Source organism: Tachyglossus aculeatus, chromosome 2, assembly GCF_015852505.1.
Source record: "Tachyglossus aculeatus isolate mTacAcu1 chromosome 2, mTacAcu1.pri, whole genome shotgun sequence".
Taxonomy (NCBI): domain Eukaryota; kingdom Metazoa; phylum Chordata; class Mammalia; order Monotremata; family Tachyglossidae; genus Tachyglossus; species Tachyglossus aculeatus.
Window position 1 is genome coordinate 173,423,081 of NC_052067.1, and position 25,402 is coordinate 173,448,482.

General features: G+C 44.5%; 1 protein-coding gene across 1 annotated transcript in view; it reads right to left on the reverse strand.

Annotated features, from left to right (window-relative positions):
* The window catches only part of PLCZ1 (phospholipase C zeta 1), a 97,859-nt gene that overhangs the window by 53,484 nt on the left and 18,973 nt on the right, over positions 1 to 25,402 (reverse strand). The window contains exons 5-7 of the mRNA XM_038771419.1: positions 18,761 to 18,962; positions 7,848 to 7,992; positions 676 to 825 (exon numbers count right to left, since the gene is read on the reverse strand). Coding sequence (XP_038627347.1) covers positions 676 to 825; positions 7,848 to 7,992; positions 18,761 to 18,962 — 497 coding nt within the window. The remainder of the gene's footprint in view (positions 1 to 675; positions 826 to 7,847; positions 7,993 to 18,760; positions 18,963 to 25,402) is intronic.

The window sequence follows — 25,402 nt, forward strand, 5'->3', positions numbered from 1 at the left end:
CAGCATTGACAGGTGGGTGAGCCCACTGTTGGGTAGGGACTGTCTCCGTGTGTTGCCAACTTGTACTTCCCAAGCGCTTAGTACAGTGCTCTACACACAGTAAGTGCTCAATAAATATGATTGATTGATTGATTGACACATCCCTTTGTACAGGGCGTGGCACATAGTAATAGTGAAACAAAAGCCATAAAAAACAAAGTGTTCAGTAAATACCACCGATTGATTGAGATACTATTATCTCAGTGGAAAGAGCACGGGCTTTGGAGTCAGAGGTCATGGGTTCAAATCCTGACTCTGCCAACTGCCAGCTGTGTGACTTTGGGCCAGTCACTTAACTTCTCTGTGCCTCAGTTACCTCATCTGTAAAGTGGGGATGAAGACTGTGAGCGCCCCCGCCGTGGGACATCCTGCCCAGCACTTAGAACAGTGCTTTGCACATAGTGAGCACTTCATAAATGCTATCATAATTATTATTAAAAAAAGAAACGGACAGAAGTGCCCAGCATTGACAGGTGGGTGAGCCCACTGTTGGGTAGGGACTGTCTCTGTGTGTTGCCAACTTGTACTTCCCAAGCGCTTAGTACAGTGCTCTGCACACAGTAAGTGCTCAATAAATACGATTGATGATGATGATGATGATTTATAGTTCCGTCCCAGCCCCACCCTCAGTGTTACCTCCGGGGAGGGCAGTTCATCGGGATAGTCATACAGGGTCTCCGACAGCAATTTCTCTCCCAGAATTCGCTCAAGGACATCCGCCATGACCTCCTGCTGCTTCGGCGAGCAGTGGTTCTCCAGGGAAAGGACCACTGGATATTCGGAAGCCTGAGGAGAAAGGTCACCATCAGAACAAAAACACTGGCCTTGATTAGACTGTAATCTCACTGTGGGCAGGGAAGGGGTCATAGGTTCTAATCCTGACTCCGCCACCTGTCTGCTGTGTGACCTTGGGCAAGGCGCGTCACTTCTCTGGGCCTGTTACCTCATCTGTAAAATGGGGATTGAGATCATGAGCCCCACGTGGGACGGGGACTGTGTCCAAACCAATTGGCTTGTATCCACCCCAGAGCTTAGTACAGTGCCTGGCACATAGTAAGCGCTTAATAATAATAATAATGATGGTATTTGTTAAGCGCTTACTATGTGCAAAGCACTGTTCTAAATGCTTGGGGGATACGAAGTAATCAGCTTGTCCCGCATGGGGTTCACAATCTTAATCCCCATTTTACAGATGAGAGAACTGAGGCCCAGAGAAGTTAAGTGGCTTGCCCAAGGTCACACAGCTAACAAGTGGCGGAGCCAGAATTCGAACCCATGACTTCTGATCCCAAGCCCGTGCTCTTTCCACCGAGCCGCACTGCTTCTACAAATACCACAATTATCATTATTACCAACTCTGTGATTATGAGAAGCAGCATGGCCCAGTGGAAGGAGCGCGGGCTTGGGAGTCAGAGGTCGTGGGTTCGATTCCCATCTCCGCCACTTGTCAGCTGTGTGACCTTCGGCAAGCCACTTCACTTCTCTGTGCCTCAGTTCCCTCATCTGTAAAATGGGGATTAAGACTGTGAGCCCCCGAGGGACAACCTGATCACCTTGTATCCCCCAGTTCTCAGAACAGTGTTTTGCACACAGTAAGCGCTTAACAAATACCATCATTATCATTATTATTATTATTATTGGACTCTCCCAAGTGCCTAGTATATTGTGCCTAATGCACAGTAAGTGCTCAGTAAATTGATTGATTGATATCCATAATTTATTTATATTAATATCTCCCCTCCTAGACTGTAAGCTCTTTGTGGGCAGGGAGCATATTTACCAACTCTGCTGTGATGTACTCTCCCCAGTGCTTATGTAATATAGTGCTGTATGCACAGCGCTTAGTACAGTGCTCTGCACACAGTAAGCACTCAATAAATACGATTGATTGATTGATAAATAGGGCTGTCTGATTAATAGATATTTTCTATGAGCTGAGAGGCAGGATAATAATAATGGTATTTTTTAGGCACTTCCTACGTGGCAGGTTCTGTTCTAAGCACTGGGGTAGATACAAGTTTATCAGATTGGACATAGACCTTTGACTCACCATGTGTCTTTGCCTTTTTTCCAGGAGAGGAAACAGAGGCCCAGAGAAGTTACATGATTTGGCCAAGGTCACACAGCAGGTCAGGGTCAGAGCGTTTTGACCCCTCCTACTTCACCTCGCTACAGATTTACCCCGCTTTACCGCACTCCAACAAATTCCAGGATTTCCAGACGATCTGGAACCCACGACAGCAACTCTGACCCAATTAGAAGAATATTTGGAGGTGCTAGAAAGCCACCTGTTGCACCTCGAGGTGAGCAGTGTGATTTGGAGAGATACAAGCACATTCAGTCCCAACAACTGGAAAATTACCAGAAAAATAAAAGCCCAGCCCGCACCCTCCGCTCCTCTGTCACCGCTAACCTCCTCACTGGGCCTCATTCTCACCTGTCCCGCCGCCAACCCCCGGCCCACGTCCTGCCTTTGGCCTGGAATGCCCTCCCTCCACACATCTGCCAAACTAGCTCTCTTCTCCCCTTCAAAGCCCTACTGAAAGCTCACCTCCTCCGGGAGGTCTTCCCAGATTGAGCCCCCTTTTCCTCTGCTCCTCCTCCTCTCCCCATCGCCCCAACTCCCTCCCTCTGCCCTACAGCACTTGTGTCTATTTGTACATATTTATTAGTCTATTTATTTTATTAATGGTGTGTGTATTTATTTATTTACTCTACTTATTACTCTATTTACTTATTTATTTTTACTTGTACTTATCTATTCTATTTATCTTATTTTGTTAGTATGTTTGGTTTTGTTCTCTGTCTCCCCCTTTTAGACTGTGAGCCCACTGTTGGGTAGGGACTGTCTCTAGATGTTGCCAATTTGTACTTCCCAAGCACTTAGTACAGTGCTCTGCACATAGTAAGCGCTCAATAAATACGATTGATGATGATGATGATGATGTGTAGATTTAAAATTCTATTTATCTATTTTAATGCTATTAACGCCTTTCTACTTGTTTTGTTTTGTTGTCTGTCTCCCCCTTCTAGACCGTGAGCCCGCTGTTGGGTAGGGACCGTCTCTCTATGTTGCCAACTTGTACTTCCCAAGCTCTTGGTACGGTGCTCTGCACACAGTAAGCGCTCAATAAATACTATTGAATGAGTGAATACAGATGAAGCAGCATGGTGTAGTGGTTAAATCAATCAATCAATCAATCGTATTTATTGAGCGCTTACTGTGTGCAGAGCACTGTACTAAGCGCTTAGGAAGTACAAGTTGGCAACATACAGAGACAGTCCCTACCCAACAATGGGCTCACCGTCTAAAAGGGGGAGACAGAGAACAAAACCAAACATACTAACAAAATAAGATAAATTAAACCACAGGCCTGGGAGTTAAAAGGTCATGGATTCTAATCCCAGCTCTGCCACTCGTCTGCTGCGTGACCTTGGGCAAATCACTTAAATTCTCTGTGCCTCATTTACCTCATCTGCAAAATGGGGATTGAGATTATGAGTCCCATGTGGGACACGGGACCCGTAGCCAACCCGATTTGTTTGTATGCACCCCAGCGCTTTGTACAGTGCCTGGCACATAGAAAAGGCTTAAATGATACCATAATTGTTATTATTATTATTATTATTAGCCTCCTACGATAGCCCAGCTGGCACACTTCGCTCCTCTAATGCCAACCTTCTCACTCTGCGCAGAGAAGCAGCGTAGTTTTAGGGAAAGAGCCCCGGCTTGGGAGTCAGAGGACATGGGTTCTAATCCCAGCTCCGCTACTTGTCTGCTGTTTGACCTTGGGCAAGCCACTTCACTTCTGTGTGCCTCAGATACCTCATCTACAAAATGTGGATTAAGACTGTGAGCACTACATGGGACAACCTGATTCCCTTGAATCTACCCCAGTGCTTAGAACAGTGCTTGGTACATAGTAAGTGCTGACAAATACCATTATTAATTATTATCCATCTCGCTGTCGACCTCTTGCGCACATCCCGCCTCAGGCCTGGAATGCCCTCCCTCTCCATATTTTTCGGAGGATTGCTCTCCCCCTGCTTCGAAGCCTTCTTGAAGGCCCATCTCCTCCCAGAGGTCTTCCCTGATTAAGTCCTCCTTTCCTCTTCTCCTACTCCCTTCTGCATCATCTAATCACTTAAGTACTTTGATATCCACCTCACCCCCAGCAATAAATGTCTCTTTTTTTCCACCCCTGATATTGTATAGGGATACCTTGGGAGGGAAGGGCTAACCTAAGATAAATTCCTTTAGAAAAGGAGCATCGGCCTAGTCTTCCTCTGCTTCACACTCTCGTTCCGTGGCCATGATGGAAAGCACTCCGGGAGCAGGGAAGAACAGAGCGGCATTATTCCCTGACTAAGCACTGACTTTCCCTGGACTGCAAGCAGAAGCAGCGTGGCCTAGTAGCAAGAGCCCAGGCTCGGGAGTCAAGGGGTCATGGGTTCTAATCCTGCCTCTGTCATTTGTCTGCTGTGTGACCTCAGAAAGTCCCTTCACGTCTCTGGGCCTCAGTTACAGCATATGTAAATGGGGACTGAGACTTTAAGCCCCACATTTTTCTGATGTGTATATCTAGCTCTAATTCTATTTACTTATATTGATGCCTGTTTACTTGTTTTGCTCTCTGTCTCCACCCTTCTAGATTGTGAGCCCATTGTGGGCAGGGATTGTCTATCTTAGTTGCTGACTTGTACTTTCCAAGCGCTTAGCACAGTGCTCTGCACACAGTAAGCACTCAGTAAATGTGATTGAATGAAAGAATGACAGGGACTGCGTCCAACATGCTTAGCTTGTTTCTACCCCGGCACTTAGAACAGTGCTTGGCACATAATAAGCACTTAACAAATATCATTTTCATTATGATTATTATTATTATTATTATTATTGTTCCCCGACTAAGCTCTCCTTTCCTCTTCTCACACTCCCTTCTGCCCTGTCATGACTTGCTCCCTTTCTTCATCCCCCCCGCCAACCCCATACCACTTACGTCCTTATCTGTCATTTCTTTATTTATTTTTTTAATGTCCCCCTCTAGACTGTAAGCTTGTTGTGGGCAGGGAATGTGTCTGTTTATCATTATATTCCACTCTCCCAAGTGCTTAGTACAGTGCTTTGCATACAGTAAGCTCTCAATATATTCAACTGAATGAATGAGCTTGAACTCATTATGACAGGTCAGCCCCTAGACCATAAATGCCTTGTGAGCAGGATTCATGGCAGATCACTGTATTGTGCTCTCCCAACTGCTCAGTAATAATCATTGCAGGAGAAGTAGTGTGGCTCAGTGGAAAGAGCATGGGCTTTGGAGTCAGAGGTCATGGGTTCAAATCCCGGCTCCGCTAACTGTCAGTTGTGCGACTTTAGGCAAGTCACTTAACTTCTCTGTGCCTCAGTTACTGCAACTGTAAAATGGGGATTAAAACTGTGAGCCCCCCGTGGGACAACCTGGTCACCTTGTAACCTCCCCAGTGCTTAGAACAGTGCTTGGCACATAGTAAGCGCTTAACAAATACCATCATTATTATCATTATTATTAATGATAATCATTGTGGCATTTGTTAAGCCCTTACTGTGTGCCAGGCACTGTACTAAGCCTTGAGGTAGATACAAAGTCCATGTCCCATGTTAGGCTCACAGTCTTCATCCCCATTTTACAGATGAGGGAACTGAGACACAGAGAAGTGAAGTGACTTGCCCAAGGTCACACAGCAGGTGGGTGGCGGAGCCAAGATTAGAAGCCTGATCCTTCTGACCTGGGCTCTATCCAGCAGGCCACACTGCTTCCACGCTGCATTTCTTCCTGCCTTCAGGATTGCTCCATTTGGGTGTCCTGCCGACAACTCAAACTTAACAGGTCCAAAACAGAAGTCCTTATTTTAGCACCCAAACCTTCTCCTCCCCCTGACTTTCCTGTCACTGTAGATAGCTTGGGAGTCAGAGGTCATGGGTTCTAATCCCGGCTCCGCCGCTTGACTCCAATGTGACCTTGGGCAAATCACTCCACTTCTCTGGGCCTCAGTGACCTCGTCTGGAAAACGAGGATTGAGACTGTGAGCCCTACGTGGGACAGGGACTGTGTCCAACCTGATTTGCTTGTATCTACTCCAACGCTTAGTACAGTGTTTGGCACATAGTAAGCGCTTAACAAATACCATAATTATTATTAAAATAACCGGAGAGGGCACAGGCAACAGATACAAAATAATAATAATAATAATGCTGGTATTTGTTAAGCGCTTACTATGTGCCAAGCACCTTTCTAAGCGCTGGGGGTGGGGGATACAAAGTAATTAAGGTTGTCCCATTCGGGGCTCACAGTCTTAATCCCCATTTAATCCACAGATGAGGGAACTGGGCCACAGTGAAGTTGTGACTTGCCCAAAGTCACACAGCTGACAAATGGTGGAGTCAATCAATCAATCAATCGTATTTATTGAGCACTTACTGTGTGCAGAGCACTGTACTAAGTGCTAGGGAAGTACAAGTTGGCAACATATAGAGACAGTCCCTACCCAACAGTGGGCTCACAGTCTAGAAGTGGGAGACAGAGAACAAAACCAAACATATTAACAAAATAAAATACATAGAATAGATATGTACAAGTAAAATAAATAGAGTAATAAATATGTATAAACATATATACATATATACAGGTGCTGTGGGGAAGGGAAGGAGGTAAGACGGTGGGGATGGAGAGGGGGACGAAGGGGAGAGGAAGGAGGGGGCTCAGTCTGGGAAGGCTTCCTGGAGGAGGTGAGCTCTCAGTAGGGCCTTGAAGGGAGGAAGAGAGCTAGCTTGGCGGATGGGCAGAGGGAGGGCATTCCAGGTCCGGGGGATGACATGGGACGGGGGTCGATGGCAGGACAGGTGAGAACGAGGCACGGTGAGGAGATTAGCAACAGAGGAGTGGAGGGCGAAGGCTGGGCTGTAGAAGGAGAGAAGGGAGGTGAGGTCGGAGGGCGCGAGGTGATGGACAGCCTTGAAGCCCAGGGTGAGGAGTTTCTGCCTGATGCGCAGATTGATTGGTAGCCACTGGAGATTTTTGAGGAGGGGAGTAACATGCCCAGAGCATTTCTGGACAAAGACAATCTGGGCAGAGGCATGAAGTATGGATTGAAGTGGGGAGAGACACAAGGATGAGAGATCAGAGAGGAGGCTGATGCAGTAGTCCAGACGGTATAGGATGAGAGCTTGAACGAGCAGGGTAGTGGTTTGGATGGAGAGGAAAGGGCGGATCTTGGCAATGTTGCGGAGCTGAGACTGGCAGGTTTTGGTGATGGCTTGGATGTGAGGGGCGAATGAGAGAGCGGAGTCGAGGATGACACCAAGGTTGCGGGCTTGTGAGACGGGAAGGATGGTAGTGCTGTCAACAGTCATGGGAAAGTCAGGGAGAGGGCAAGGTTTGGGAGGGAAGACAAGGAGTTCAGTCTTGGACATGTTGAGTTTTAGGTGGCGGGCAGACATCCAGATGGAGATGTCCTGAAGGCAGGATTAGAACCCATGACCTCTGACTCCCAAGCCTGGGCTCTTTCCACTGAGCCACGCTGTTTTCCAAAAAGCCTTACAAAAGGCTTTCAGTGTGGTGCTTTGTACACAGCGAGCACTCAAAGTATACCTGTCCAAAAGTTCATTGTCAACGACAGCGTTCCTTTATTCATTCATTCATTCAATCGTATTCATTGAGCCCTTACTGTGTGCAGAGCACTGGACTAAGCGCTTGGGAAGTAGAAGTTGGCAACATATAGAGACGGTCCCTAACCAGCAGTGGGCTCACAGTCTAGAAGGGACTTACCCTTACCATAAAGGCGTACATGTTGATGACCTCGATGACGGTTTTGAACATGATCTTGCTCGTCAAGGTATGTCCGTGGTAGACAACGGGCTGATTCTGATAGCCGTCCCAGCAGTCAATTTCCAGACAGCGACATCCCTTGAGTAGGGCACTGAACAAAAGAAGACAGTATCAGCCATAGACAGGACCCAAGCATTTTTCAGTAATAATAATAATAATTAAGGTATTTAAGTGCTTACAATGTGCCAGGCACTGTACGAAGCGCTGGGGTGAATATAAGCTAATCGGGTTGGACACGGACCCTTCCTCTCTTCATTGTATTTTAATCAGGATGGATTAGGTTTGTTCCTTGAGTAACAAAAGTAATAATGACCATGGTATTTGTTAAGCGCTTACTATGAACCATGCACTGTTCTAAGCACTAGGGTAGATACAAGGTAATCAGGTTGTCCCACAGGGGCTCACAGTCTCAATCCCCATTTTATTATTATTATAAATAATAATAATAATAATGATGATGATTTTAAGTGCATACTATGTGCCAAGCACTATTCTAAGCATTGGGGTAGATAAAACGTAATCCGGTTGTCCCACATGGGGCTCACAGTCTTAATTACTCTATTACTTAATTACTCTATTACTCTATTTATTTATTTATTTATTTATTTATTTTACTTGTACATTTCTATCCTACTTATTTTATTTTGTTGGTATGTTTGGTTCTGTTCTCTGTCTTCCCCTTTTAGACTGTGAGCCCACTGTTGGGTAGGGACTGTCTCTATGTGATGCCAATTTGTACTTCCCAAGCGCTTAGTACAGTGCTCTGCACATAGTAAGCGCTCAATAAATACGATTGATTGATTGATTGATTGATTAATCCCCATTTTACAGATGAGGTCACTGAGGCACAGAGAAGTTAAGTGATTTGCCCAAGTCACACAGCAGACAAGTGGTAGAGCGGGTTTAGAACCCATAACCTCTGACTCCCAAGCCTGGGCTCTTTCTGCTATGCAATGCTGTTTGTCTTTACAGATGAGATCAATCAATCAGTCAATCAATCATATGTATTGAGCACTTACTGTGTGCAGAGCACTGTACTAAGCGCTTGGGAAGTACAAGTTGGCAACATATAGAGACAGTCCCTACCCAACAGTGGGCTCACAGTCTAAAAGGGGGAGACAGAGAACAAAACCAAACATACTAGCAAAATAAAATAGAATAGATATGTACAAGTAAAATAAATAGAGTAATAAATATGTACAAACATATATACATATATACAGTGAAGTGACTAGCCCAAGGTCACACAGCAGACAAGTGGCAGAGCCAATAATCCAGGGTCACTTTCCTGATGAACCCCAGGTTACTGAAGACCTGAGGTTGATAAAGTAGACAGAAGCCATATTCTCAGGCTGCAAGTCACCTAGTAGAAATATCAACCTAATTTTTTTTTAATGGCATTAAGTGCTTACTATGTAGCAGGCACTGTACTAAGCGCTGGGGGAGCTACAAGCTAATCAGGCTGGACACAGTCCCTGTCCCACATGGGGCTCATGGTCTTCATCCCCATTTTACAGATGAGGTCACTAAAGCACATCAAATAAATCATTGGTATTAGTTAAGCTCTTACTAAGTGAAAAGCACTGTATTAAGCACTTGGGAGAGGACAACAGAGTTAGTGGACACATTCCACTATATGTTGCCAGCTTGTACTTCCCAAGCGCTTAGTACAGTGCTCTGCACACAGTAAGCGTTCAATAAATACGATTGATTGATTGATTCCCTGCCCACAAGGAGCTGCCAGTCTAAAGGGGGAGGCAGACATTAAATAGATAATAATTTAATGATAATAGTAATAATAATGATGATGGTATTTACTAAGCGCTTACTGTGTGCCAAGCACTGTTCTAAGCACTGGGGGAGATACAAGGTAATCAGGTTGTCCCACATGGGGCTCGCAGTCCTAATCCCCATTTTCCAGATGAGGGAACTGAGGCACAGAGAAGTGAAGTGACTCGCCCAAAGTCACACAGCAGACAAGTGGTGGTGCTGGGTTTAGAACCCATGACCTCTGACTCTCAAGCCCGCACTCTTTCCATTGAGCCACACTGCTACTTTTATAATACTTAAGTGCTTACTATGTGCCAGGCATTGTTGTAAGCGCTGGGATAGATAGAAGTTAATCAGGTTAGACACAGTCCCTGACCCACATGGGGCTCACCTCCTAATCCCCATTTTTTGGAGATGAGGAAACTGAGGCACAGAGAAGTTAAGTGACTTGCCCAAGGTCACCCAGCAGACATGTGGCAGAGCCTATGGATATGAGTGTTGTGGGGCTGGAGGGCAAGGGGAGGTAAAGGAAGGGTGGAAGTCCAAATGTCCTAAAAGAGCAATTTTTTATCACTTCTTTGCACTGTATTAAGGTAAGCTTGCAGGTGTCGACCAATGACTTTAATTTTTTTTAATGTATTTGTTAAGTGCTCGCTATGTGTACTAAGTACTGGGGTAGAATCAAGGTAATCAAATTGGACACAGTCCCTGTCCCACACTCTTAATCCCCACTTTACAAATGAGGGACCTGAAGCCCAGAGAAGTGAAGCGACTTTCCCTAGGTCACACAGCAGACAAACGGCAGAGCCAGGACTAGAACCCAGGTCCTTCTGACTCCTGGGCCTTTCCAAGCACTTTGGGGAAGCCCCCATTCAGAAGAACCGACCGTGCTACCTAGTTCTGCGACCTGGATAATATTTCATCCAAATCATCAGAGACAAATTCCATTTCCACCTGATGAGATGGATGTGAAAGGTCATTATTCTTTGGCCATTTTCTTCATTCGCTTTTAATTAGCCCAAGCATATCCCATTACCGGATCGCCCTCCTTGTCACTTAGATCAGCCATTTTCCCTAAGCTAAAAATTCTCAGTTCAACGGATGTCAGAAAATACCGTCTCAGCAGAACTGGGAAATTGGATTAACCAGACGTTGTTTTGCCAACAATCTGCTCTCCAGCTCAACGCTAAAAATTGAGATAATCAAGTTAACTCGGTTCTGCCCCGTTCCAAGGTGGCCTTTTGTGCTTATTGGGTTAGTTTACCGGGAAGAGAGGAATTGTTCCAGAGGGGAGCAGAAAGTCTAAAGAGACCTAATAGAAGCGGCGGAACAGAGAGTGAAAAAGTTTCTTTTGAAAATAGTTAAATCCTCAATAATCAATCGATCAGTAGTATTTATTCAGCACTTACTATGCACTAAGTGACTGGGAGAGTACAACACAAATAACAAATGACAAACAAATAACAAACAACACAAATGAGAAGCAGCGTGGCTCCACGGAAAGAGCCCGGGCTTTGGAGTCAGAGGTCTTGGGTTCGAATCCCAGCTCCGCCACACGTCAGCTGTGTGACCTTGGGCAAGTCACTTAACTTCTCTGAGCCTCAGTTCCCTCATCTGCAAAATGGGGATGAAGACTGTGAGCCCCACGTGGGACAACTTGATCACCTTGTATCCCCCCCCAGCGCTTAGAACAGTGCTTTGCACATAGTAAGCGCTTAATAAATGCCATTATTATTATTATTATTATTAAATAACAAATGCTATAAGCTCCTCGTCTTCTCACTCTGTTGTACTCTTCCCAGCTTTGAGTTCAGTGCTTTGCAGGCCGGAAACTGTAACCCCCTTGAAAGCAAAGATTTTCTTTACTAATTAACTTGTATCTACCCCAGCGCTTAGTACAGTAGTTAGCACATAGTAAGTGTTTAACAAATGGCACAGATATTTTATTTCATTATTTTATTATCATCTTCTCTACTACTAATAATGATAATAATAATAACTTTGATATTTCTTCATATAATGATATTTGTTAGATGCTGTGTACCAAGCACTATTCTAAACACTGGAGTAGATATAAGGTAATCAGGTTGTCCCACATGGGGCTCACAGTCTTAATCCCCATTTGACAGATGAGGTCACTGAGGCACAGAGAAGTTAAGTGGCCTGCCCAAAGTCACACAGCAGACAAGTGGCGGAGCCAGGATTAGAACCCACATCCTCTGACTCCCAAGTTCGGGCTCTTGCCACTAAGCCACGCTGCTTTGTTAATCACTCACTATGTGCCAGGCATTGTATTAAGTGCTGGGATAGATACAAGCTAATCTAGTTGGACACAGTCCCTGTCCCACGTGGGGCTCACAGTCTTAATTCCCATTTTACAGATGAGGGAACTGAGGCACAGAAAGTAATAATAATAAATAGGGTATTTGTTAAGCACTTACTGTGTGTCAGGCACTGTACTAAGCCCTGGGTGCACACAAGCTAATCGGGTTGGACACAGTCCCTGTCCCATGTGAAGCTCAAAGTCTCCATCCCTATTTTACAGATGAGGTAACTGAGGCACAGAGAAGTTAAGTGACTTGCCCAAGGTCACCCAGCAGACAAGTGGCAGAGCCGGCACAAGTTAAGTGATTTCTTCTCGACTGTGAGCTCGCTGTGAGCAGGGAATGTGTCTGTTTACTGCTGTACTTTCCCAAGCACTTAGTACAGTGCTCTACAGGCAGTAAGCGCTCAATAAATACAACTGAGCAAATGAATGAATGCCCAACGTTACCCAGCAGAGAAGTGGCGGAGCCAGGATTGAAACCCAGGTCCTTCTGACTCCCAATCCATAATAATAATACTAATAATGATGGCATTTATTAAGCGCTTACTATGTGCAAAGCACTGTTCTAAGTGCTGGGGAGATTACAAGGTGATCAGGTTGTCCCACGGGGGTTCTCACAGTCTTAATCTTCTAGACTGTGAGCCCACTCTTCTAGACTGTGAGCCCACTGTTGGGTAGGGACCGTCTCTATATGTTGCCAACTTGTACTTCCCAAGCACTTAGTACAGTGCTCTGCACACAGTAAGTGCTCAATAAATACGATTGATTGATTAATCCCCATTTTTATGGATGAGATACCTGAGGCCCAGAGAAGTTAAGTGGCTTGCCCAAAGTCACACAGCTGACAATTGGTGGAGTGGGGATTTGAATCCATGACCTCTGACTCCAAAGCCCTTGCTCTTTCCACTGAGCCATGCTGCTGCTATGTACAGCGCACTGTACTAAGCGCTTGGGAGAGTACAATACAACAATAGAGACGATCCTTGCCCAAATGAGCTCACAGTCATCGCATTTTCTCTACTCATCATGCCCCATTTAGTCTCCATACCCAAATTACCTTCCCTTGACGACCAAATTGACGCTCTCAGCACAGCCATCTCCACTCAGCTCAACTCACACACTTCACTATTGCTCTGTGGATTTTATACTTCTGACCCCCTGCCCCGAATCATCTCCACAGTCCACTTTTTTGCTCTTATGCCCGAAAGGCAGAAGGCTTCTTGCCTCCTTTCCTTCCCCACAGCACCTGTATATATGTATATATGTTTGTATATATTTATTACTCTATTTATTTATTTATTTATTTTACTTGTACATATCTATTCTATTTATTTTATTTTGTTAGTATGTTTGGTTTTGTTCTCTGTCTCCCCCTTTTAGACTGTGAGCCCACTGTTGGGTAGGGACTGTCTCTATATGTTGCCAATTTGTACTTCCCAAGCTCTTAGTACAGTGCTCTGCACATAGTAAGCGCTCAATAAATACGATTGATGATGATGATGATGATGCTGGCAGAAATCCAGATATCAAGCTGACCTCATCCACCTCAAATTCATCCTTACCTGCTTTTGCTCTGCCTACCCTTCTGCCTGACAACAATACTTCTTTATCCTTATCGATTCCTATGCCCATTGCTCTCACCAGTTCATTCATTCATTCGTTCATTCATTCATTCATTCAATCGCATTTATTGAGCGTTTACTGTGTGCAGAGCACTGTACTAAGCGCTTGGGAAGTACAAGTTGGCAACGTATAGAGATGGTCCCTACCCAATAGTGGGCTCACAGTCTAGAAGGGGGAGACAGAGAACAAAACAAAACATATTAACAAAATAAAATAAATAGAATAAATATGCACAAATAAAATAAATATTGTAATAAATTCATACAAACATATACACCTATACAGGTGCTGTGGGGAGGGGAAGGAGGTAAGGCGTGGGAATGGGGGCGGGGGGAGATGTTGAATTCCTTCCTTAAACCCCCTGTTCCCCTGCCTTCCCCTTTCCCCTAAAGCTTAGAACAGTGCTCAGCGCTTCGAACAGTGCTTTGCACATAGTAAGTGCTTAATAAATGCCCTCATTATTATTAAAGACCTGGCCACGTAGCTTAGTGGCAAGAGCCAGGGCTTGGGAGTCCAAAGTCACGGGTTCTAATCCTGGCTCCGCCAGTTGTCCGCTGTGTGACCTTGGGCAAAGTCACTTCACTTCTCTGGGCCTCAATTCCCTCATTTGGAAAATGAGGATTAAGACTGTGGGACAATCTGATTACCTTGTAACTACCCCAGAGTTTAGAACAGTACCTGGCACATAGTAAGTGCTTAACAAACAGTATTATTATTATTCATAAATAAATTGAAGCCGTTAGGAGTGATCACCCTTAAATCTCCTCTGCTCTTCTCCTTTCTCTTCCTGTCCCTTCTTCAACTCTCCTATCTTTCCCAGCAGTATCATCTTCAATCGTATTAATTGAGCGCTTACTATGTGCAGAGCACTGTACTAAGCGCTTGGGAAGTACAAATTGGCAACATATAGAGACAGTCCCTACCCAACAGTGGGCTCACAGTCTAAAAGGGGGAGACAGAGAACGAAACCAAACATACTAACAAAATAAAATAAATAGGATAGATATGTACAAGTAAAATAAATAAATAGAGTAATAAATATGTACAACCATATATACATGTATACAGGTGCTGTGGGGAAGGGAAGGAGGTAAGATGGGGGGATGGAGAGGGGGACGAGGGGGAGAGGAAGGAAGGGGCTCAGTCTGGGAAGGCCTCCTGGAGGAGGTGAGCTCTCAGCAGGGCCTTGAAGGGAGGAAGAGAGCTAGCTTGGCGGATGGGCAGAGGGAGGGCATTCCAGGCCCGGGGGATGACACAGTATCTCAAGAGATCTCCTGCCTTCTCAACACCCCTCCAACCTATGCTTCAGCCCCATTCCTTCACACCTTATCAAAGCACTTGCTTCGCCCCGCTTCCCTCCCTGACCACCATCTTTAACAATTTACTCTCCAATGGCTTCTTCCCCACAGTTTTCAAACATACTCATGCCTTCTCTATTCTATTCTATTCTTCTCTATTCTAAGAAACCCCTCCCCTGACCCCACGGCTCCCTCCAGTTACCACCCCATCTCCCTCCTACCCTTCCTCTCCAAACTCCTTCAGCAAGTCATCTACACCTGCTGTCTTCAGTTCCTCCCCTTCTCCCCCCGTCTTACCTCCTTCCCTTCCCCACAGCACCTGAATATATGTATATATGTTAGTACATATTTATTACTCTATTTATTTATTCATTTATTTTACTTGTGCATATCTATTCTATTCATTTTATTTTGTTAATATGTTTGGTTTTGTTCTCTGTCTCCCCCTTCTAGACTGTGAGCCCACTGTTGGGTAGGGACTGTTTCTATATGTTGCCAATTTGTACTTCCCAAGCGCTTAGTACAGTGTTCTGCACACAGTAAGCGCTCAATAAATACGATTGATTGATTGATTCAATTCTCTCACTGACCCCCTTCAAACTGGCTTCCATCCCCTTTATTTCACAGAAACTGCCCTCTCAAAGGGCAACAGCGATCTCCTTCTCGCCAAATGCAACAGTCTCTACTCCATCCCATTCCTCCTCGACCTCTCAGCTGCCTTTAACACTTTCGACGGCCCGTTTCTCCTGGAAACATCAGCTTCACTGACGCTGTCCTCTCCTGGTTCTCCTCATCTCTCTGGCCGTTCATTTTCGGTCTCTTTCACGGGCTCCTCCTCGGCCTCCCACCCCCCTCACTGTGGGGGTCCCTCAAGGTTCAATTCTGGGTCCCCTTCTCTTCTCCATCTACACCCACTCCCTTGGAGAACTCAATCACTCTGATGGCTTCAACAACCATCTCTTTGAGGGTGATTCCCAAATCTCCATCTCCAGCCCTGATTTCTCTCCTTCTCTTCTTCTCTGCAGTTTGGCATTTCCTCTTACCTTCAGAACATCTCTACTTGGATGTCATCATCATCAATCGTATTTATTGAGCGCTTACTATGTGCAGAGCATGTCCTCCCATCACCTCCAGTTTAACATGTCCAAAACAGAGCTCCTTATCGTCCCACCCAAACCCTGTCCTCCCACTGACTTTCCCATCACTGTAGACAGCATCAACATCCTCCTTATCTCCAAACCCATGGCGTTAGTCACTAGAGCTTGGGCCTGGGAGTCAGAAGGTCCTGGGTTCTAATTCTGGATCCACCACTTGTCTGCTGAGTGACCTTGGACAAGTCACTTCCTTTCTCTGTGTCTCAGTTGCCTCATCGGTAAAATATGGATTGAGAATATGAGCTCTATGTGGGAAAAAGTCCCACATTACTTGTATCCAATCCAACACTTAGAACAGTGCCTGACATGTAGCAAGCACTTAACGAATACCATAATTGTTATCCGTGACTCATCTTTCTCATTCAGCCCCCTATTCAATCTGTCACCCAATCCTGTTACTTCAACCTTCACAACACTGCTAAAAATCCTCCCTTTCCTTACCAACCAAACTGTTGCTGTTTTTATAATAATAATAATAGCATTTATTAAGTGCTTACTTTCATGCAAAGCACTGTTCTAAGCACTGGGGAGGTTACAAGGTGATCAGGTTGTCCCACGGGGGGCTCACAGTCTTAATCCCCATATTACAGATGAGGGAACTGAGGCATAGAGAAATTAAGTGACTTGCCCAAAATCACACAGCTGACAATTGGTGGAGCAGCCGTGTGGCTCAGTGGAAAGAGCACGGGCTTTGGAGTCAGAGGCCGTGGGTTCAAATCCCGGCTCCGCCACTTGTCAGCTGTGTGACTTTGGGCAAGTCACTTCACTTTTCTGGGCCTCAGTTCCCTCATCTGTAAAATGAGGATGAAGACTGTGAGTCCCTCATGGGACAATCTGATTACCTTATATCTACCCCAGCACTTAGAACAGTGCTTTGCACATAGTAAGCGCTTAACAAATACCAACATTATTAACATTATTATTATTTGAACCCATGACCCATGTTTATCCAAGCACTTCTCCTGTCCTGCCTTGATTATTACATCAGCCTCCTTGCTGACCTCCCTGCCTCCTGTCTCGCCCCACTCCAGTCCATACTTATAGTAATAATGGCATTTGTTAAGCGCTTACTATGCCAAGCATTGCTCTAAGCACTGGGGTAGATACAAGGTAATCAGGTTGTTCCACATGGAGCTAGCAGTCTTAGTCCCCCTTTTACAGACGAGGTAACTGAGGCACAGAGAGAGAAGTTAAGGGACTTGTCCAAAGTCACAAGGCTGACAAGTGGTGGAACTGGGTTTCGAACCCACAGTCTCTGACTCCCAAGCCCGGGCTCTTTCCACTGAACCATGCTGCTTCTCATACTTCACTCTACTGCTCGGATTACTTCTCCTTCTCCAGCCCAGCCCACAGCCTCCGCTCCTCTGCCGCTAACCTCCTCACTGTACCTCACTCTTGCCTGTCCCGCCGCCGACCCCCGGCCCATGTCCTTCCCCGGCCCAAAATTCCCTCCCCCCACACATCCGCCAAGCTAGCTCTCTTTCTCCCTTCAAAGCCCTACTGAGAGCTCACCTCCTCCAAGAGGCCTTCCCAGACTGAGCCCCTTTTTTCCTTATCCTCCTCTCCATCCCCCTCTTCCCTACCTCCTTCCCCTCCCCACAGCATCTGTATATATGTACAGATTTATTACTTCATTTATTTGTACATAGTTACTGTTCTATTTATTTTGTTAATGATGTGAATTTCGCTTTAATTCTATTTATTCTGACGACTTGGCACCTGTCCACATGTTTTGTTTCGTTGTCTGTCTCCCCCTTCCAGACTGTGAGCCCATTGTTGGGTAGGGACTGTCTCAATATGTCGCCAACTTGTACTTCCCAAGCTCTTAGTACAGTGCTCTGCACACAGTAAGTGCTCAGTAAATATGATTGAATGAATAAATGAATGAGTTACTTTTCTACAGAAACATTCTGGCCACGTTTCCCCACTTCTCTAGAACCTCCAGTGATTGATTATCCACCTTCTCATAAAACAGAAACTCCTCATCATTGGCTTTAAAGCAGTCCATCCCCTCGCCCCCTCCTACCTCACCTCACTACTCTCCTTCTCCATCCCAGCCCACACACTTAGCTCCTTTAAAGTCAACCCCTCACTGGGCCTCCGCCTCAACCATCTCACTGCCAACGTCTCCCCCACATCCTGCCTCTGGCCTGCAAAACCCTCCCTCTTCATAACTTGATTTACTTGTATCCACCCCAGCACTTACTGCAGTGCCTGGCACATAGTAAGTGCTTAACAAATACCATTATTATTATGGTTATTATTATTATTCTTATATCCAACAGATGATCACTCTCCCCACCTTCAAAGAGGCCTTACCCAACTAAACCCTCATTTTCTCTTCTTCCACCCTCTTCTGCATCACCTTGGCTCTGGATTTGCATACTTTATTCAGTCCTACATCATTTATGTCCATATTCATCATTTTTTAATCCATATTAATGTCTGTGTCTCCCTCTCGTCTGAATTCTTGTTGCGGGCAGGGAACCTGTCGGCCAGCTCTGTTATACTTTACTCTCCCAAGCACTTAGTACAGTGCTCCCCACACAGAAAGAGCTCAAAAATACGATCGATTGATTGACACATAAATAATTTTACCTTCTGTTTGGTAAAGACATTCCTTAACATGAATAACATGGTTCCCTTTGCAAAAACTATTGATATGAACTAAAAATCACAAGAAAATACCTTATGTAACCCCAAAGGTCACTCCGTCCTATTAGTTGATCAGATATCAAGTAGGTATTATGTGAACTTGAAATGAAGTAGTCACGTAATGGGCGAGTCATATCTTGGTAGACTTTTCTATAGTCCTTTTTAAACAGCAAGCAATCCTGTGAGTCCATGAATCTTGAGAACCCTTCAAATGTCATTTCTTTTTTACCCCTGACTGGAAAAAAAAAATGACAAAGAAGCAGAAATCGCATCTCACATCTGAAAAGGACTCAGTATCTTATCTGTTAATTTTTTCAGGGTGGAAAACATCTTAAATCATAGAAGTGCAGTTAGATGCAGATGAAGGATTTCAAGTTTAAAAACTATCCTATAAAAATCAAATTGTGTTCTGCTATTTAGATATTCTTCCACTACGGCATTCAGATGAGGAAAACATCCAAATCAATTAAGCCTGGTGATCTAATTCATATGGTACACTGAATAGCAAAGCTTTGAAGAAATAATGTAGGCTGGAAGACCAATTAGATTGTAAGCCTCCTAAGTGGTAATGAAAATTGTAGTAGAGAAGCAGCATGGCTCAATGGAAAGAGGATGGGCTTGGGAGTCAGAGGTCATGGGTTCAAATCCCAGCTCTCCCAATTGTCATCATCATCGTCATCATCATCATCAATTGTATTTATTGAGCGCTTACTATGTGCAGAGCACTGTACTAAGCGCTTGGGAAGTACAAATTGGCAACATATAGAGACAGTCCCTACCCAACAGTGGGCTCACAGTCTAAAAGGGGGAGACAGAGAACAAAACCAAACATACTAACAAAATAAAATAAATAGAATAGATATGTACAGGTAAAATAAATAAATGAATAGAGTAAAAAAATTTGTACAAACATATATACATATATACAGGTGCTGTGGGGAAGGGAGGGAGGTAAGATGGGGGGATGTAGAGGGGGACGATTGTCAGCTGTGTGACTTTGGGCAAGTCACTTAACTTCTCTGGGCCTCAGTTCCCTCATCTGTAAAATGGGGATGAAGACTCTGAGCCCCACGTCGGACAATCTGATCACCTTTTCGTTCATTCATTCACTCAATCGTATTTATTGAGCGCTTACTGTGTGCAGAGCACTGTACTAAGCACTTGGGAAGTACAAGTTGGCAACACATAGAGACGGTCCCTACCCAACAACGGGCTCACAGTCTAGAGGGGGGAGACAGACAACAAAACAAACCATGTGGACAGGTGTCAAGCCATCAGAATAAATGGAAGTAAAGCTAGATGCACATCATTAACAAAATAAATAGAACAGTAAATATATGCAAGTAAAATTAATAGAGTAATAAATCTGTACAAACATATATACAGGTGCTGCGGGGAGGGGAAGGAGGTAGGGTGGGGGGGATGGGGAGGGGGAGAGGAAAGAGTCTTTTAGTCTTTCAGTCTTTTAGACTGAGCCCACTGTTGGGTAGGGACTGTCTCTATATGTTGCCAATTTGTACTTCCCAAGTGCTTAGTACAGTGCTCTGCACATAGTAAGCGCTCAATAAATACGATTGATGATGATGATGATGATGATGATGAAAGAGGGGGCTTAGTCTGGGACTGTATCCTCCCTAGTGCTTAGGACAGTGTTTTGCACATGGTAAGCATTTAACAAATGCCAGCATTTGTTAAACGCCATCATTATTATCATTAGTATTAGTATTTGCTAAGCGGTTTCTGTGTGCTATGTGCCTGTTTTCTGGGCAGGAACCTGATCAGTTCTTTATTCCGTACTCACAAATACCTAGTACGGTGCGCAATGACTCGCCTACATCCTGCCTCTGGCCTGGAATGCCCTCACTCCTCAATCCTGACAGTTACTCTCCCTGGCTTCAAAGCCGTATTGAAAGCCCATCTCCTCCAAGAGGGCTTCCCTGACTAAGCCCCCTTTTCATCTTCTCCCACTCTCCTTTCCTTGACTTGCTCCCTCTGCTCTTCCCCCCTAGCAGCCCCACACCACTTATGTCCATATAATAATGATAATAATGTCGGTATTTGTTAAGCGCTTACTGTGTGCCAAGCACCATTCTAAGTGCTGGGGGGATACAAGGTAATCAAGGTTGTCCCACGTGGGGCTCACAGTCTTAATTCTCATTTTACAGATGAGGGAACTGAGGCCCAGAGAAGTGAAGTGACTTGCCCAAAGTCACATGGCTGACAAGCAGCAGAGCCGGGATTAGAACTCATGACCTCTGACTCTCCCCCTCGTCCCCCTCTCCATCCCCCCATCTTACCTCCTTCCCTTCCCCACAGCACCTGTATATATGTATAGATGGTTGTACATATTTATTACTCTATTTATTTATTTATCTTACTTGTACATTTCTATCCTATTTATTTTATTTTGTTGGTATGTTTGGTTCTGTTCTCTGTCTCCCCCTTTCAGACTGTGAGCCCACTGTTGGGTAGGGACTGTCTCTATGTGTTGCCAATTTGTACTTCCCAAGCGCTTAGTACAGTGCTCTGCACATAGTAAGCGCTCAATAAATACGATTGATTGATTGATTGATTGATTGACTCCCAAGCCCGGGCTCTGAGGTACAGACCTGATAATCAGGTTGAACACAGTCCCTGTCCCACGTGGGGCTCACAGTCTTAATTCCCAATTCATAGGTGAAGCCACCGAGGCACAGAGAAGTGAAGTGACTTGTCCAAGGTCACACAGCAGACAAGTGGCAGAGTGAGGAGCAGCAGGGCCTAGTGGCAAGACCCCGGACTTGGGAATCAGAGGTCGTGGGTTCTAATTCCGATTTCACCATTTGTCTGCTGTGTGACCTTGGGCAAGTCACTTTACTTCCCTGTGCCTCAGTTACCTCATCTGGAAAATGGAGATTGACACTGTGAGCCCCACATGGGACCATCTGATTACCTCGTATTTACCCCAGCGCTTAGAACAGTGCTTGGCACATAGTAAGCACTTAACAGATGCCATCATTATTATTATTATTAAAATTAGAACCCAGGTCCTTCCAACTTCCAGGCCCCAGCTCTACCCAGCTGCTTCTCAATTTATTGATTCGTGGCTCAGTGGAAAGAGCACGGGCTTGGGAGTCAGAGGTAGTGGGTTCTAATCCTGCTCCACCACTTGTCTGCTGTGTGACCATGAGCAAGTCACTTCACTGTACTTCCCAAGCGCTTACTACAGTGTTCTGCACACAGTAAGTGCTCAATAAATATGATTGATTGATTGATTGATTGATTCTCTGGGTCTCAGTTGCCTCATCTGTAAAATGGGGATTTAGACCGTGAGCCCCACATGGGACAACCTGCTTACCTTGTATCTACTCCAGCGCTTAGAACAGTGCTTGGCACATAGTAAGCACTTAACAAATACCGTAGTTATTATTATTCTGATTGATTGATTGATCAGTAGTCATGGCTAAGTCAATCATATTTATTGAGCATTTACTGTGTGCAGAGAACAGTACTAAGTGCTTGGGAGAGGGCCATATAACAATATAACAGACACATTCTCTGCCCACGAGTTTACAGTCTAAAGACTAAGAGTTTGTCACTCCTATGCCAAGTCTTATTTCAGATCTTTTCAGCTTAGGGAGAATCAGACCATTTCCAAAATGTGTGTTTTCATGACGTGCTTGGGGATAGAATACCGTCGTTGGGGAATTGGGAAACTTGATTTGACAAAATTGTTTAGCCAGATAGAACACAACATGTGTTGGACCATGCTGGAAGAACGGGTCAAAACTCGTGGACTGTATCATGTTTTCCTTTATGTGGGATTTATCAGGTGCCTATCACAGCGCTCCACATCAAGATAGAGCTCAATAAATACCACTTCTTCTACTATTAAAAATATCCTCCCCATGGTCGAATGCAGAACTGAGTTTTCTCCATCACTATGTGTCAGTCCTGAAAGGATCATAGTGTTATATGCTTTGATTGTTTGCAAAATGTTGTCCTTAAAGTGAAAGAAATGTGTGCTTTATGTTTAAATGGAAAATCAGGGGATCATGATTTAATTGAAATTATATTCAGGAAAATAAGTACTCCTGATTTGAATGTAAAACACCAAATTTCCTTTAGCATGATGGTTGCAACAGCATTCGAGAACATCTAAGAACTTTGGGCATCCTTTTTAAAAAGGATGTCTTTGTCAGACTGCAGTGGATGAAATCGGTCATGGAAATTTACCAAAAAACAATCATTATTAGAGCGAGTGCCCTCAAGTCAGTTAATAAGCCTTTCATCATCTTGCTCCAACCTATAATCTGATTTATGGCTTTTATATTCTTTGTTTTCCTGAAAAGAATTCAAACCCAAATGATTAAAGCTGGAGTTGGCTGTAAATGGCATTTTAAAATGTTGTACTCTGTAGGGGAAAGTGCTAAATCTTTCGTGTTTATGAAGCAAAGGAACTTCTCAAGTTGAGGGCAGAGATCATACAGAAGACTGCGTAGATATAGAAATGGTTTCTATTGTATGGAAATACTATCGAGAGACAAAAGGAGACAGCCTCTGCCTATACATGTTCTGTGGGAGAGTTTGTTTTCATATGATGATGGTGACATTTGTTAAGGGCTTATTATGTGCCAAGCACTGTTCTAAACATGGAGGTATAATATAATGTTGGCATTTATTAAGCATTTACTATGTGCAAAGCACTGTTCTAAGCCCTGGGGAGGTTACAAGGTGATCAGGTTGTCCCACGGGTGCTCACAGTCTTAATCCCCATTTTCCAGATGAGGTAACTGAGGCACAGAGAAGTGAAGTGACTTGCCCAAAGTCACCCAGCTGACAATTGGCAGAGCCTGGCTGACTCCAAAGCCCATGATCTTTTCACTGAGCCGCTCTGCTTCTCTACAAGATACAAGCTAATCAGGTTGTCCCACATGGGGCTCACGATCTTAATCCCCATTTTCCAGATGAGGTAACTGAGGCACAGAGAAGTTAAGATTGATTAAATTGATTAATTTTTAAATTTGATTAAAAATTAATTTACAATTGATTAAGATTGATTAAATACGATTGACTGATTAAGAGGTTTGCCCAAGGTTACACAGCAGACAAATGGCAGACCAGGATTAGAACTCACGTCCTCTGACTCCAAAGTCCAGGCTCTTAGTCATTCATTCATTCAATCGTATTTATTGAGTGCTTACTGTGTGCAGAGCACTGTACTAAGCGCTTGGGAAGTACAAGTTGGCAACATATAGAGACGGTCCCTAACCGGCAGTGGGCTCACAGTCTAGAAAGGGGAGAAGGGGGAACAAAACAAAACATATTAACAAAATAAAATGAATAGTAAATATGTACAAGTAAAATAAATAGAGTGATAAATATATACAAACTTATATACAGGTGCTGTGGGGAGGGGAAGGAGGTAAGGCGGGGGGAATGGGGAGGAGCTCAGTGGCTCTTACCACTGAACCATGCTGCTTCTGCTCATTCATTCATTCATTCAATCGTATTTATTGAGCGCTTACTGTGTGCACAGCACTGTACTAAGCGCTTCAATGCCACCATTATTATTACTGTTATTAGCTGCCTTCCCAGGAGAAGATTAAATCAAACCCTGACCCATTAGGCTGGGAGCCAGTTATTGAAGCGTAGCTAATTGATCACTCAATCAATCCAAGTATGTATTGAGCACACTTTGTACAGAGCATTGTACTCAGTGCTTGTGAAAGTACAAAGATCTATTCCCTACCCACAAGGAGCTTCCAGTCTAGAGAGGGAGACAATTAGTGTTTTGTTTTGTTGTCTGTCTCCCCCTTCTAGATTGTGAGCCCGTTGTTGGATAGGGACCGCCTCTATATGTTGCCGACTTCTACTTCCCAAGCACTTAGTACAGTGCTCTGCACACAGTAAGCACTCAATAAATACGATTGAATGAATCAGTGGCATTTACCAAGAGCCTACCGTGTGCTGAGCACTGCACAAAGTGCTTAGGATAGTACAGAACAATAACCAATGTCATATTTATTGAGCACCTACTGTGTGCCGAGCACTGTACTAAGCTCTTGAAAGAGTACAATAGAAGAGACACATTCCCTGCCCACAACAAGCTCACATTCTAGAGGGGGAGCTAGACATTAATGTAAATAAATATTTATGAATAAATGAAAATAAAATTGGTAGATAGTTTCTACAGTCCAGAGGGGGAGACCATCAATAAATCAGTGGTATATACTGAGCACCAACAGCTTCCTAAGCACTGTATTAAGTGCATGGAAAGTAGAGAAGCAGTGTGGCATAGTGGAAAGAGCATGGGCTTGGAAGTCAGAGGTCGTGGGTTCGAAACCCGGTTCCGCCACTTCTCAGCTGTGTGACTCTGGGCAAGTAACTTAACTTCTCTGTGCCTCAGTTCCCTCATCTGTAAAATGGGGATTAAGACTGTGAGCCCCCCGTGGGACAACCTGATCACTTTGCATCTTCCCCAACACTTAGAACAGTGGTTGGCACATAGTAAGCACTTAACAATGTCTGTCTACTTGTTTTGTTTTGTTGTCTGTCTCCCTCTTATAATAATAATAATGATGGCATTTGTTAAGTGTTTACTATGTGCAAAGCACTGTTCTAAGAACTTGGGGGGATATAAGGAGATCAGGATGTCCCACATGGGGCTCACAGCCTTCATCCCCATTTTACAGA